Here is a 14,029-nt window from a genome sequence, read left to right as displayed (position 1 = left end):
CTGGACACCCCAATCAGACTGCAATTTTCGCAAATTCTGGCTTGCGTGCCAAATTTCACAAAATTCCCAGTATCCCAAGCACCTCCTTTTTGCGACGAAACACTAAGAATAAGAATAAGAAGAAGAATAATAATAATAATAATAATAAACATTAGAATAACAATAGGTCCTCCGCTCCGACTACGTCGGTGCTCGGGCCCTAATAATAAACATTAGAATAACAACAGGTCCTCCGCTCCGACTACGTCGGTGCTCGGGCCCTAATAATACACATTAGAATAACAATAGGTCCTCCGCTCCGACTACGTCGGTGCTCGGGCCCTAATAAACAATCGAAAAACAATAGGTCCTCCGCTCCGACTACGTCGGTGCTCGGGCCCTAATAATAATAATAATAATAAACATACGAAAAACAATAGGTCCTCCGCTCCGACTACGTCGGTGCTCGGACCCTAATAATAATTCCTACAGTTTCAATAGGGACCTCGCGGCCCGACGTTGTCGGTGCTCGGGCCCTAATAATGGCTCCATCTAAAAATAGGGTAAGGGTTAACCCAAACCATTTTACACATAATTTCTGTAGTTAAGTATACGGCTGTGAAAATACGTAATTATAAAGATACCTAAATACAGTAAATCATCTGAATCTTGGTATAATACTGGTTGCGTTTATTGGAGGTTGTTTTAAATGTCTATTAGATCAAATGTATTAAGAGTCCATTTAGATGTACAGAATTATCACATGGCATTTCTGCTTATGTTCATAACCACATCTTGGCCAGATGGATGTAATGGCAACCTTTATATTCCAAATGAGATTATAGTACAGTGCTCACTCACTTTAACTTGCTAAAGGATGAGACAGGCCGAGGAGAACGTTTGTTCTTAAAGCAATAGTTTGACTTTGTTAAGAACTCTTTATCCACTGTAGTTCTGAAGGTCCGCCTGGTCTTTCTGTCTTTTTTCTTCAATAAATCAGGTATTTGTCATTATTATGTTATAAATGCTTAAAACAAGTGTGTAATAACAAAAAAGTAAAAAAATGGATTTGAATTTTCATCAGTTTCTCTTTATAAACAATTGTAAATTTTGAGATTGAAAACTTTTGAGATTACAAAAATGAAATTCAACCTATTTTACATATTCTCAAACAGTTTTGTCTGAAGACAGCTGAACCTTGCACTCCTCACATATCCAGGATGTGCTTTTATGGCAGAGAGTGCACTGTTTCCTCTTGGCTATATACACTAGATATTGAAAAACATTATTGTAATAAAGTTGGGAATAAATATACAGTGTATACAAACTGAATTACTTACTGTGGTTGAGATGGCGACATTCCTCCTCCAAAAGACTCGAGGGGACTCTCCTTCCTCTGCCTCGTGGACTCCTCGACATGGTGGCGAAAAAAGCCGTCAAAAACTCTCCGAAACAACACTAATACTATTATTTACAACACTACAATATAATTTATGAAGAAAACACCACTAAAACACCTCTGAAACATTGCAGAAACACTTCAACAATAGTCAAAAGTTGTACTCACTCGGAGCTGCTCTCCTTCCTCTGTTCAGATCACAAAAATCCCCACAGCCTCTTCGAGCCACTGGTTTCTCCATTACCGTAATATATGCATGTATCACTGGAAATACCTGAGATTCTCAGGTTTCAGAATCCGTTGGAATTACGTCGATTGCCCAAATGGTTGAGGAGTTACGGTAATTTGAATTCGGGCGTAACTTTCTGACGCCGGCGACAGGGTTCGCGTTTAAAGATTAAGTACTGTCTTTGCTCTGTACTGTATTTTGTCTACAGGAATACATAATTGCTGTGCTGTGTTGTAAGATTGACAATAAAATAATGAATTTCATTTGGTCGTTGATGAAAAGGTTAGGATGCTTGAAATAAGAAATTCTGACTTTGACAAAGCAGTTTTGTACTTGTCAGTGGTGTGACTTTTTGCATATTTATACAACCAATGTGTTTATGATTACATTTTAAATCATAAAGTTAGATCTAGACTCATCATTTTGCTCTCAGAGTGCACCAGATTGATATGTAAAACTTTAACAGGAGTGTTACAGATGTTTTCGTAACCAGAAAAACCTCCGGCTAATGTAGTATTTCGATAAGATTTTCACTGCTATAAGTAGAATTTCAAAAATCTCTCACGTTATTCATGATCCCCCCCCCCCACACACACACCTCTACTAAAGCAAGCTTTCCTCACAGAGAGGCGCTCTTTCACAAGTAGACCCAGTTCCTTTACAGCATTGCAAATATGTAGCCAGTTCTGACTGTAGGAACCTGCAGTCGCTGCAGTCATGGAGCCTTTATGTCTGGGCCGCTGAGTCGTATGTGTCTTTATTTCTTGAGGTCCCTCACAAACACCGGCATTCATCAACACACACAGGAAACCACAGATGTGAGCGCAACGCCTGCGTCTCCATCACACACAGCAAAAGCAGAAGGTAGCCTCTACTGTCACACCACAGGGCTGCTCCTGCTTAGCGTCTGCTTCTCCTCTCATCGCTTTCGTGATGCTAAGGAGCTTGCGGAAACCAACAAATGCGATGAAACCAAACAAGCTACTAAAACCATGTGGGGATTTATTTTGTGAGAGAAACTGTGTGCTCGACTCCTTATCATGTGTGACGTAGAACTGTCTCAGCTTGTAAACCACAAGCCAAATAGTCAACTTCCTCCTGCTGCCGTACCACAAACCTGCCGGAGAGAATTTGCTCCTCTCGTGCAGTTTAGCGTCGGTGACTGCTGAGCTGCAAGATTCATCTGTGACAGGCTGGACACGTGTCCAAGCAGCAGCTTGTCCTGCGCATGCTGGGGATAGGCCTCAGCACCCATGACCAGGAACAGGATAATAAAGTCAGTGATAAAAGCAGAATTACAGCCAAAAGGATCTTGTGTCTACACATTATTGAAACAATAAATCATTTAAAGGCTGGATCTCTGTTGCCTCAGTTTGCTTTGGCAATAAGCCCTAATAACCATCCATCTGTCTGTCTGAGGCGGACCAGTGTTCTAGTGATGATGTTTTGTACTCTCATTTGGCTGACTGGCGGGGCATTTACTGAGTGTGGTGTTGACCACAGACCTTATTTCAGGCATCTAAACAAATGACATTCAAAAATGCTGACTCATTTCTGGGTTTTATGACTCAATCCTGCAGCGCTCTATTCTGTCTGCTGATTATGGTAAATGGACTGTACTTGTATAGCGCTTCTCTAGTCTTTCCGACCACTCAAAGCGCTTTAACACGACTTGTCATCATTCACCCATTCATACAATGCTGGCCGGGGCTAAATGACACCTGCCTATCAGACTAACTCATTCACACACCGTAGGCACAGCTACGGGAGCAATTTCGGGGTTAAGTGTCTTCCTCAAGGACACATTGACATGCAACTAGCAGAGCCGGGGATCGAACCGCCGATCCTCTGATTGAAGGACGACCCTGCTCTCCACACTCAGCCACAGTCGCCCAGAGGTGATTAAAGTATCATTTATTTATTCGCTGATCACACAAAGACAGTTTGTGTTGTGTTGAATGCACACAAAAAAAGAGAAAAAGGCTTAAAGTTCCAGTGAAACAGAAGTTTGAGCGTCTTTATCTTCTGTACTGTGACGTATTTCCAGGTGTAACAGAATATTTGAGCGGCGTACAGATATACTGTAAATCAAGTGCTGATTGTATACCGTGATATGGAGCTACAGAGGACTGAAGACATGCAGGAGTTCCTGTACGCTTCTCATGAAAAGGAAATGTGTTTATAGCACCTTTAACCTTTTAACAATTCCTCACACACACACACACACTATACTTGACAGTGGAGCTGATATTCAGGGCACTGGTCAGGTTTTGGGTTCAGTGTCTCGCTCAAAGACACTCCAACATTAAGAAAAACAGCCGTCCTAATTGCAGTGGAACTGAAGTTTAAAGTAGCACTTGCAACTCTCAAAAGTACCTCAAAATTGTACTCTAGTACTTCTTTCCCTTGAGGTTACCCAGAAGACCCATTAACCAATGGAACACTAAGTGTGCAAGAGAGATGTTTGAAAATGTCGACGTGCCCTCTCATCTTTAAGAATTTAATGTGCCGTCATAATCAAATTCAATGTTCATTGTAATATTGATATGGTACACTTTAACAAGTAAGTAAAACAATTGACACTCTAAAAAGGTTACAGACCCAAATTCTCTGGTGTACAGTTAAAGCCAAAGATTACAGTACGTGAACGATTGTGTCATGATTGTTTGAGCCTTGCTCTGCAAGATGCACAGTGGTATGTATCTCTGGCTATGTGTGATAATACTCGGTATATGCCTTATAACTATTTATACACTTGTGCCACCAACCCTGCGATTACCGGCCCGAGTCACCGCTGACGTACCTGTGAAATAAGCTTGTCTTCACTTGCATGTGGTCAGTAATTCACTGGTTGCACTTACTTACAACATTAAAACTATTAAAAAGAGCTGTAATATAAAATGAAATGTAAACCATTCAAGAGATAAACATTTGCTCATAAAAACACACCAATGTGTATCAGCACTTGCGCGTATGCGTCCACATCTGTTTGTCTACGGATTAAACAAACAAGATACCTGTTCAGTGGTGAGTATCGGAGGGGCTGGCAGAGGTATTTGTGAACATCGATCAGAGCCAGGCTAGCTGTTTCCCTCCACCTACAGCCATTGTGTTAAGCTAAGCTAATGTCCGGACACCTGCTTGGTAATTAGGCACTCATTTCACTCTCAGAAGGAAACTCGCTTCTAAAAATGTTGGCCTAGTCCTTTAGTAACACATTAAATCAACTAAAAAAAATAACAAATAAAGCACATCGCAATATGTAAAGACCAGAATACAGGAAAAAAATATCTCTTTTAAAAAGCATGAATTTGTTTCTTCACTGCTAAAACTAGTTTGGGTTCTCGTGAAGTCTTTTGTTGTAGACATGATTGTATGTAGATTAGGTGAAATGACTGTCACAGTTGAGACAGTTGATCTGACTGGCTTGTTATCATGTCAATAATGTGGAGCACCTGCTGTACGCCTGAACCCCGAGATGTAGCTTTCGGTAGCTGCTGCTTCTACGTCACGTCACAATGAAACGTAAATGATTCTTAGGATTTTTCTTAGGATTTGTGTGTCTCACTGTGACACTGTGGAACACAAAGAGTGTAGTCTGTTATAATTCATGTAGCGCCAATGCTACAATTTATTTAGTTAATTTAGAAAACTCAATGCTACATATCTTAGCATTTATAGACGAAGCAACATTCGCCAAATGCATACACGTTGCAATGAAAAAACATAAATAATTCTACAAAACACAAACAATGTTAATATATTATCGTAGATACGGATTGGAAATCAATGACCCCCTTTACACCTTGCATTAAAATAACGATTGTGATCCGCCAAACCACCTCAGGAGGTTGTCAGGGACACATTGTGAGCACAGTGAACAACAAGTGTAAATGCAATTGCGTGTCCACATAGAAAAACTACGTGGGCGAAAAATACGTTATCATGCGTGACTGCAATTAGACAGTTAGCGAGCTACGCTACTAGCAAGAAAGCTGCAAGATAGCTTCTCAAAATGGATATTCAAGACACTCGTGGAAAGAGTCAAGACAAGACCAAGTGTTTGGTCTGACTAAAGTATGCAAGCAAAACGAGAGGGGGATGTGACGTTGTTTGAGCTCGACAGAGTGACCGGTTCGCCATCGGATCTCAATGTGGACACTGGAGACAAATATTAATACACGGTGTAAATGTTATCAGGTGATTCTAGACACAATCAGGGTACGAGACTCATTTTAAGGCCAGGGGAAAAGTCGGTCAATGTTTTCACTTGTGGACGCTCCAGCCTGGAGCCTTTCATGTTAGATTACATTTTATAAATAGGCTAAAATTATCAGAACAATACAAACATCCAGGCTTCCTCATACGTTCCTCAAAAGTTTACTGCAGTTTTAAATGTTCAAGACCAGTCTTTGGGAATGACTGGGTTGGACTGGCGAACCAGCTTTGAAGCTTTCGGATGGCAGTGTCTGTTGAGTGGTTCTTCAGCAGTCCGTCCGTTAGCCGTTAGGTATTCTACTCCTGTTGTTAGTCTCAGAAGTTTGGCTATTAAAAGGAAACATCCTCCGAACGGCGCCCACATCGACACTCCTCCTGAAGGTGTCCGTGGTGAAATAGTATGCGACGGGATCTAGTACTGTGTTGAAACATGCCACCATCAGGCTGTAGCGGTATGCAGCCTGCATTGGGTCTGGTATAGTATCTCCATACAGATAGAGGAGAACCAAGATGGCGTGGTAAGGGAGGAAGCTGAGTATGAAAATGAGGAGGCTGGTGGCGATCATCCTCTGAATCTTTCTGCCGTCGACCAGGTTGGTCTGGGCCACGGAGCTCCTTCCGACAGTACGGGCCAGACCCCAGGAGCAGATCAGCATGATTACGAGTGGGATTCCAAACCCCACAAACAGAGTGGGTAAAACCACCACAAGCTTTGTGGCATAGGCCGGCAGGCTATCAAAACAATCCTTGTTGAGATTTTGTGTGCGCTGGGAAAGGTAGATGGGCACGCTGGCACCAAAGGTGAGCATCCATATTCCGAGACAAACCAGCGGCGCTTTCTTCCTCCCTTCCTGGACACGGGTCGACATGGGGAAGGCGACGGCCATGCAGCGGTCGAAGCAAATGGAAGTGAGGAGAAAGATGCTCCCATACATGTTGGCCTTCAGGACCAAACCAAGGACGTCACACAGCCACTGAGGAAGGTCGTCAAATCCCAGATGGTAGTAGATCCTCAGGGGCAGCGTGAGGATGAGCAGTACATCTGCTATGGCCAGGTTAGTCATGTAGACTACGGTTTGTGATCTGGACTTGGTGTGGTGGAGGAAAAAGACCATTGCTATGAGATTGAAAATTAAACCCACAATGAAGACGAAGGAGTACATGCACACAAGGAAGATGTTGATGTGTCCTGTACTGTTGTTGTGATCGGGGATGGAGGTGTTGTTGGACATCGTGACCTGAGATACAGAAGAGAGAGGAGTAGTTTGAAAAAGTCTAAATGGTTGAGTATTAGACCCTTTGCTAAGCCCCACCCCCCACTAGTACTCCGGAGCCCACACTGTCACTAACTGCACTCGCTGAAGAAATATCTAATTTTTGCAAAAACGAAAAAGAGTTTTCAGAGAGAAGTAGACAGAAGAGTCTACAATATGCATTTGAAGAATATATCCATGATGTCAAACTGATTCAGCGCCTAAACAGATTAAAAAGATAAAGATGGAGGCCAACGCCTGATGATCAAACAATGAAATTAAGGAACATTGTTCACTGTTACAACCATTAAAAAGCAAAAGCAGCGTGTGTATACATTCAGAATACCTTCAGTATTCTAATTAGTAGCTAATTAGTGCTAACGCTAGTTAGACAGACAGACAGACAGACAGATAGTTCTAGAGATAGTTTACAATGACAATAAACGCTGTATCTCTGACATGCATAGATCAAAGTGCTTATATGTGAACCCGCGGGTGTTTTCTCAAACTCTAAATCGAGGTCAGCTACTTCAGGGCTCATTAGAAATTTCCATACAAAATCTATCAATATTGATTTTCATAAAGCAACATGTATTCAAGAGGAAAAAGATCTATTTGCTCTGTGTAGCTGCAGTTCCTGGTGGAAAGCAGAACTCACTTGTGTTGGTTGCATTGATGCAATCTGCAACTTATAACTAAATGATCTTTATGGCTTCCTGGGCATTATTTTACCAAACATCTGATTGGTAAACTGGCAGCTAATCATCCCTCTGCTCTCACAAGTTTTAATTGCTGTGATGCCCATGCAAAAAAAATAACATACAGTGCACATGCACCCACAAGTCATTTTCCATCAGCACGTGCGTTTTTCTTGAACGATATGAACTTGAATGGCACATGCAGTACAGTAGAACATTTTACAACAAATGTATAAAGTAGCCAAGGGTGTGACTTTACCTGTTGGGTGATCGGAAGAGGTGAGGATCCAGAAGAAAAGGAGGAAGGTGTGTGTGTGTGTGTGTGTGTGTGTGTGTGTCACCCATAGACTGCATAATAATTTGTCACCCCAGCATACTGTCACACTCTACATGTGAGGCACAGGAAGTTGACCAATCTTTGTTGGTCTGCCTCTTTCTGTTAACCTGCTGATAAGAAAATGTACCTTTTTTTGTTACATTCTAGCTTCAGATATTTTGTTTGTCTGATTAAATCTATTTTATTTTATTTCATTTTTAAATCCATTAGTGTTCTTGTTGCTTGCTTTATTTATTTTATTATTATTCAGTTTATATTTATTTATCTTGGTGTGTTCTTGACTTTTTACTCTTCTGCACTTCTGCTATACGACACCCATATCTCCTTACAGCCCTGATTTGATGTTTCAATTTATCTTGCAGAGAGCGCCCTCTAGCGGCTAATTCATCGATAACTACCGTAATGACCGGAAATTTAGAGATTCCTGAAATGTAACATGGATCGAACGCGTATGTAGCCTACATCATCTAGAAAACAGCAAATCATCTCTAACAGAAGAAAGAGCAAAGAGACATTGGTAAAATGTTTTAAACATTATGTCTGGAATCAACGGAAACCAGACCTCGTGGCGCAACGGTAGCGCGTCTGACTCCAGATCAGAAGGTTGCGTGTTCAAATCACGTCGGGGTCAAAGCTTTTTAATCGATTGTATTGCTTTTATGTTATTCGAAGTAATTGGGAGGGGAAATGTGGTTGGACATCTTACTGTCAACAACACGCACAATGTTTCAGTGGCGAATACATATAAGTAGTCAATGCCTGCAATAATTACTCTGAGCAGAACTTCTATTTGCAGTGGTGGAAGAAGTGCATGAATTATAAAGGAGATATCAAAGGAAAAATTATAGTATTACACTGTCAAAAATAGTAAGCCAACATTTAAAGTCTCAGTTATGCAAAAGTATGTATACATAGTAAAAAATGTTATATGAGTTTCAAAAATAAGTCAGACTTTTTAGAAATGGAAATAAATGTTTATGTATTGCTTGCTTGATTTACATGCTACTAATAGTTTGTTTAATTACATTTTTCCCAGTTTTGTCTATATTTGGCTGATAAAACAGAATCCAATCAAATTGTGTATATTTTATTGTTTTATTATATAAATGTTGTAGCTGGTGGAAGCAGAGTTGATTTTACCTTCGACTTTTACACTTGAGTAGTTTAATCTGTAACTATGCTACGTTACTGGAACTCTGTTAAGGCATCTATCGTAGTTATGAAACCTCAAAAATAGAATTTAGACGACAATCTTTTGATGTGTATCCCTGATATGATGGTTAATTGTATTCTGGACATCAACAATACAAATAGACTCAGTTCATTATTCTAAAGCCTCTTGCTATCGCTTCTGTTAGCTTATGTTCAGAACTTTATTACAAAATATTTTTAAACATACTAAGTTACAAATACAGCAGACATCCAGAGTTGTTTTTTTTTTCACCATCTACAGTCTACGATCAGAACAAGGAAATAGTTGAGGAAGCAATAATTCGTGGATCACCCGAGTCATTCCTCTTGAAGAATTTAAAACAACGCTGATGATTTGGACAGATGAACAGTGGCTACGCTGCGTTAGTGAAGAATCTCAACCCCTATCTCATCGCCCAGCCGTGCAGCACGTTTTGATGATGATGATGATGATCCCTGTCATTTCTTCTTCAAGAAGTCATGGTGTGTTGTGGTTGAGCTCACTGTTGAGACAAGGCAGAGAGACAGGGGTTACTTAATGTACATTTGCATTGTTAAGTGTAAGGATGACACAAAAAAGTACTTTTTACATCAAATCTCAGTGAAGTACTTTAAGGTGCAACCAGCCAGGAACAATCATCTATTAGTGGCAACAGTCTATAATCTACTGACCAGATAGCACCAAATATGTGCAGGACATTTTTTTGTTTTTGTTTTTTGAACAATAGCAGTACCAGAAAAACAACGCAGATCAGGGGGACGATTACATTGGATTTCCTGTATATGTTTCGCTGATGGAAAGCTTTAATTTTGAAGGCTGCAGCAGCAGGAAAAGTTCATTTGCTGCCATCTCTCTATGTACCCTATTGTGCTGTAACATGATAGTTAACTGTAACAGCGACGCTGCGAGCCAAGGCATCGATTCCTTATGACACCTGTAGCTAATAGGTTAGCTACTTGCTAACTTTAAAGGCAAGGTTGGTAATCTTGAGGATTACTTTAAGGAGGAAATCTAGCTAGATTTTTTTTAATTATCCAACTGAAAAATCCATCCCAGTGTGACAAACTTTTTTTCGATGAAAGTAGCAAGCAGAAAAGTTGCTAAATCTAGCAATAAAGTCGCCAAGTCAGCAACACTGTCAGCTCGAGTGAAATGTTTGGACGGGCTTATGTCAGTCCTGCGACATCCACAGATACCGGATATTTGTCTCTTTTTTTTGTCAGCGTTTGGTTCATTAATTGCTGTCAGGATGTAATGAAAATTTCAAGAAGAATATCAAAAATGTATTCGAAGAAGATTACCAACCCTGCTTTTAATTTAGCCCACAGCCTCGTGGATGTAGTCTCCCTTTGTTTGGATTATTTTGGGGATCTTTACAGACACATTTTGGTTGTTTCAAAGCTCGGTTGGGGTTCAAAAGTCACGTGTTTGGACCACTTTATCGTAGCTACGGAGCAGGCTGACTAGTTTTCCGAGAGATTCCTTCCAACCCTGAGCGCGACGAAAAAGCAAAATGGCCGCCGTGTGAATATGACGAACAAGAAACCAACCCGTATCCCAATTGAAAGCAGATGAGGCCAGACAGTGGTGTCTTTGAATGCGTCCTTTCAGCACAAGTAGAAATAACTTTCCCCCCCCTCAGCTTCACATAGTCTAGTTTGTCTCTAGCGTGCTCTGGTCTCACCTCCTTGCCGCAGGTTCCACAGAGACATCCAAATAGTCCGTTGACCATCTGGATGACACAGAGGGCGAGCTCCACGCACGCCGCCACCAGCAGAGTGGAGAACAGACCCACGTTGAATTCAACCACATTCTCCGGCTCTATACACCAATCCCACAGTTCCTTGTCGGACAGGTAGCTCCCGTTACTGCAAAGGATGAAAATTAGTGGCGCGGTCAAATGTGAATGAGGAAAATTCCGCATTTTATTGAGTGGATTGAGTTCTCATAAAACGTATGATGTCCATCCACGGAGGCTGGCTGTACCCGTTAGCGAAGGGCGTCCCCCATTCTTCAGTGGGGTTGTCTGCGTTCTTCCACAAGCATGTTGGCCCGTTGGCAAGGCCCAGGGCAGCAACACTCAGACTGTACACGGCCCCCGCCACACCAACCGCTGCAAAACCAATGGACAGGAACATCTGCGTGGAGGCGCACACAGTGGAGTCAGATTCAGCCATGACACTGTAACTGCCCAACTGTTTGGAGAGCTTTTCTTATGTTTAGCCCTGTGTATTTGTCTCTTTGATGTTTCTTTTCTTTTTTTTAACTGCGACATTAGCTACATGCTTCTTTGTTTGTACATGTGTTTGCAAGTGTGTTTTCTTATTTATTAAGGAGACAGTGTTTATGGATTTGGCGGCATCTAGCGGTGTGGTTGCAGATTGCAACCGACTGAATAGCCCTTACTCAGGGGCCATTTTAAAAAGCGCTATAGGCTCTTTCTAGAGGCAGTGTTTGGTTTGTCCGAAACATGGTGGTGCAACATGGTGAAGAGGACCAAGAAGGGCTCATCCTTCAAGGAAAACACATATTTCTTAGTTCATAGTGATTATACACTAACAAAAACATAGTTATGAATATTATATTCCATTTCTGCAAATAGATCCCCCAAAAGGCTAAACACTGTTCCTTTAAGTGTCTTGATTTTATATGTCGTTCCTTGACCTTGCATGTCAAGTGCAGCCATGTCCAAATACATGTAGGAGCCACTTATAACAGCTGGAGTCGGGTAATCCATCGCGGATTACATCAGGTGTTATATGTGTCTGCAGCTTGCACCTGCCACGGTGCCTTTCTTTGATACAAACACTAGGGGTCCACAGAGTACGACCCTTATCTACTTTGTGCAACTTTGTGCCTGAAAAGTTTCACAGTACATTTTAATTTTTTTATTTTTTAAAAGAAGATTGCTACACTTCACAGAGAAAAGTATTTCTGCTACAGCTGGAAGATAATATATCAATGTGACGGTGATAATATGGGACTGGACGCATATAGACAAACAGTGACATCTCAGTTAGACAGCATCCACACATACTGTACTTACCCCACAGCGGTTGGCACAGCAGTTCTTAGCACTGGTCAGGTGAATGTGGATGGCAGGAATGAGGACCTGACAGCAGAAACGGAGAGAGGTGACATATTTAATATAGGGAGAGAAACAGATACACAATGAGAGAAGACCGTGACTTGAACTGGGCTGGACTGGAGTGAACTGGACTCCCTTTAAAGAGGTACTCTTTACTCTAGAATTACATTTCCATGAAGTTGAGTCAACAGCCAGACAACAAACTAATGAGTAAAGTCAGCGCTTTATATTGACTTTTATTCCTTAAGTTTGGGTCATGCTCCAAAAACAGTGGATCCTACAATTCCCATAATGCAACACGCCTTGTCTCAGTTTGCAACACAGACTTTCTGTTATATTTTCCCCACGTCCAAGCGTAGACAACCCTGATGACATCACTATGACATCACGGGGGGAATTTTTTTTTTCAGGTTTGACAAAGCTTCTCGAGAGCCGCAGAACACATTAAACAAAAGGTTGAGTCATACTTCCCATGATGCAGCCTGCTCTCCAAAAAATGATGTTCCCATTCAAAGAAACTGCATTGTCAATTATGTCCAAATTTAAAACTTATTTTCTACCGGATTACGTCTGTTTGTGACGTATCGCGAACACGTTTCTGATCAATGTGCGCGGAAGTACGGGTTAACAAACGCAGGACTTTCACCCAGGCAACTGCCGTTACATAACAGATGTATTTATTTAAAACCAAACCAGGATGTTTTACTCAACCGTACCAAGTATTTTTGTTGCGTGTTTCGTGTGGTTTCAATTCACAACGTTAACCACGTATTTAAAACTGCGACTGTAATGGGAGAAAATAAGTTTCTCTCAAAACGTAATTGAGATGGAGAACGCATTAGTAATCTCTCTTTCAATTGTAACCAAGTAGTTTGGGTAGAAAAACACTCACATGAATCATATCATATATTCTGTCATGGTCGTATGGAGCTTTTTGGAAGCTCCGACATTAATCCCACTTAATCTGATCTCAGTCTACTCACCATGATTCCTCCTCCTATCAGGCCCGCCATATATTTGACCTCCTCGGTGATGCGCAGCTCTCCATCCATGTCTTCGGCTGAATACTTTGTTTCAAAGCCAGGGAAGAAGAGCATGATGTTGCAGATGATCGACACCGCCGCCATGACGTAGAGCGGGACGGCGATGAACTTCGAACAGGCTCCTGTGCACATGATGTCTGCGGATGGAAGTTGTTCAAAAAGGTAAAAAAAAGGTCTAAAAATCCCAGCTGCTCCCCCAAACCAAATATGCTCCTCTATCAGTGGAACCTTTTCCTCACACTTGGAAAGCAAGGTGTTCGCTATCACACGTCAAGTGCAGCTTCATGCATCCGACGTGACAGAAGGGAACTGTTTGAATATATATTTGAGGGTTTGGAGGGGGTGGAGGGTAGAAAGGTGGAGCTATGGGTGATAAACTGGAATATCACCCACTTCATGACCCATGGGTGGGTGTGCGTTTGTGTGCATGTTTCTATAAGAGCCATAAAAGCCAAGCCTGTGGTCTATACAGCATAAGCCTTATGAAGCAATAAGAAAATACACATTATTCCCTTTTAAGCACAATTTATTTTGGGTGTTTTATAAAATCCTTTCAGCTATGGTGGAAAGTAGCTAAGAACATTTACTCAAGT

General features: G+C 41.4%; 2 protein-coding genes and 1 non-coding gene across 3 annotated transcripts; 1 reads left to right on the top strand and 2 right to left on the bottom strand.

The window, feature by feature from the left end:
- Positions 1-5,448: 5,448 nt before the first annotated feature.
- Positions 5,449-8,108, bottom strand: LOC116385763 (lysophosphatidic acid receptor 6). Its single transcript, XM_031851474.1, has 2 exons — positions 8,036-8,108; positions 5,449-7,063 (listed from the first exon to the last, which is right to left on the bottom strand). Exon 2 carries the CDS (start codon positions 7,055-7,057, stop codon positions 6,107-6,109), a length of 951 nt encoding a protein of 316 aa, XP_031707334.1. The 5' UTR covers positions 7,058-7,063; positions 8,036-8,108; the 3' UTR covers positions 5,449-6,106.
- A 564-nt stretch (positions 8,109-8,672) lies between these two features.
- Positions 8,673-8,744, top strand: trnaw-cca (transfer RNA tryptophan (anticodon CCA)). The gene has a single exon. It is a non-coding gene; the product is annotated as a tRNA-Trp (tRNA).
- Positions 8,745-9,131: 387 nt separating this feature from the next.
- On the bottom strand, positions 9,132-13,727 carry tm4sf21b (transmembrane 4 L six family member 21b). The gene is made up of 5 exons (XM_031851410.1): positions 13,377-13,727; positions 12,352-12,417; positions 11,292-11,443; positions 10,990-11,173; positions 9,132-9,807 (listed from the first exon to the last, which is right to left on the bottom strand). The coding sequence occupies exons 1-5, from the start codon at positions 13,566-13,568 to the stop codon at positions 9,805-9,807; spliced, it is 597 nt and encodes a 198-aa protein (XP_031707270.1). The 5' UTR covers positions 13,569-13,727; the 3' UTR covers positions 9,132-9,804.
- Between the last annotated feature and the right edge of the window lie 302 nt (positions 13,728-14,029).

The sequence above is a fragment of the Anarrhichthys ocellatus genome, unplaced genomic scaffold (assembly GCF_004355925.1).
Source record: "Anarrhichthys ocellatus isolate YVR2014 unplaced genomic scaffold, GSC_Weel_1.0 scaffold11, whole genome shotgun sequence".
NCBI classification, from domain to species: domain Eukaryota; kingdom Metazoa; phylum Chordata; class Actinopteri; order Perciformes; family Anarhichadidae; genus Anarrhichthys; species Anarrhichthys ocellatus.
This window is presented reverse-complemented; position numbering and strand designations above follow the sequence as displayed.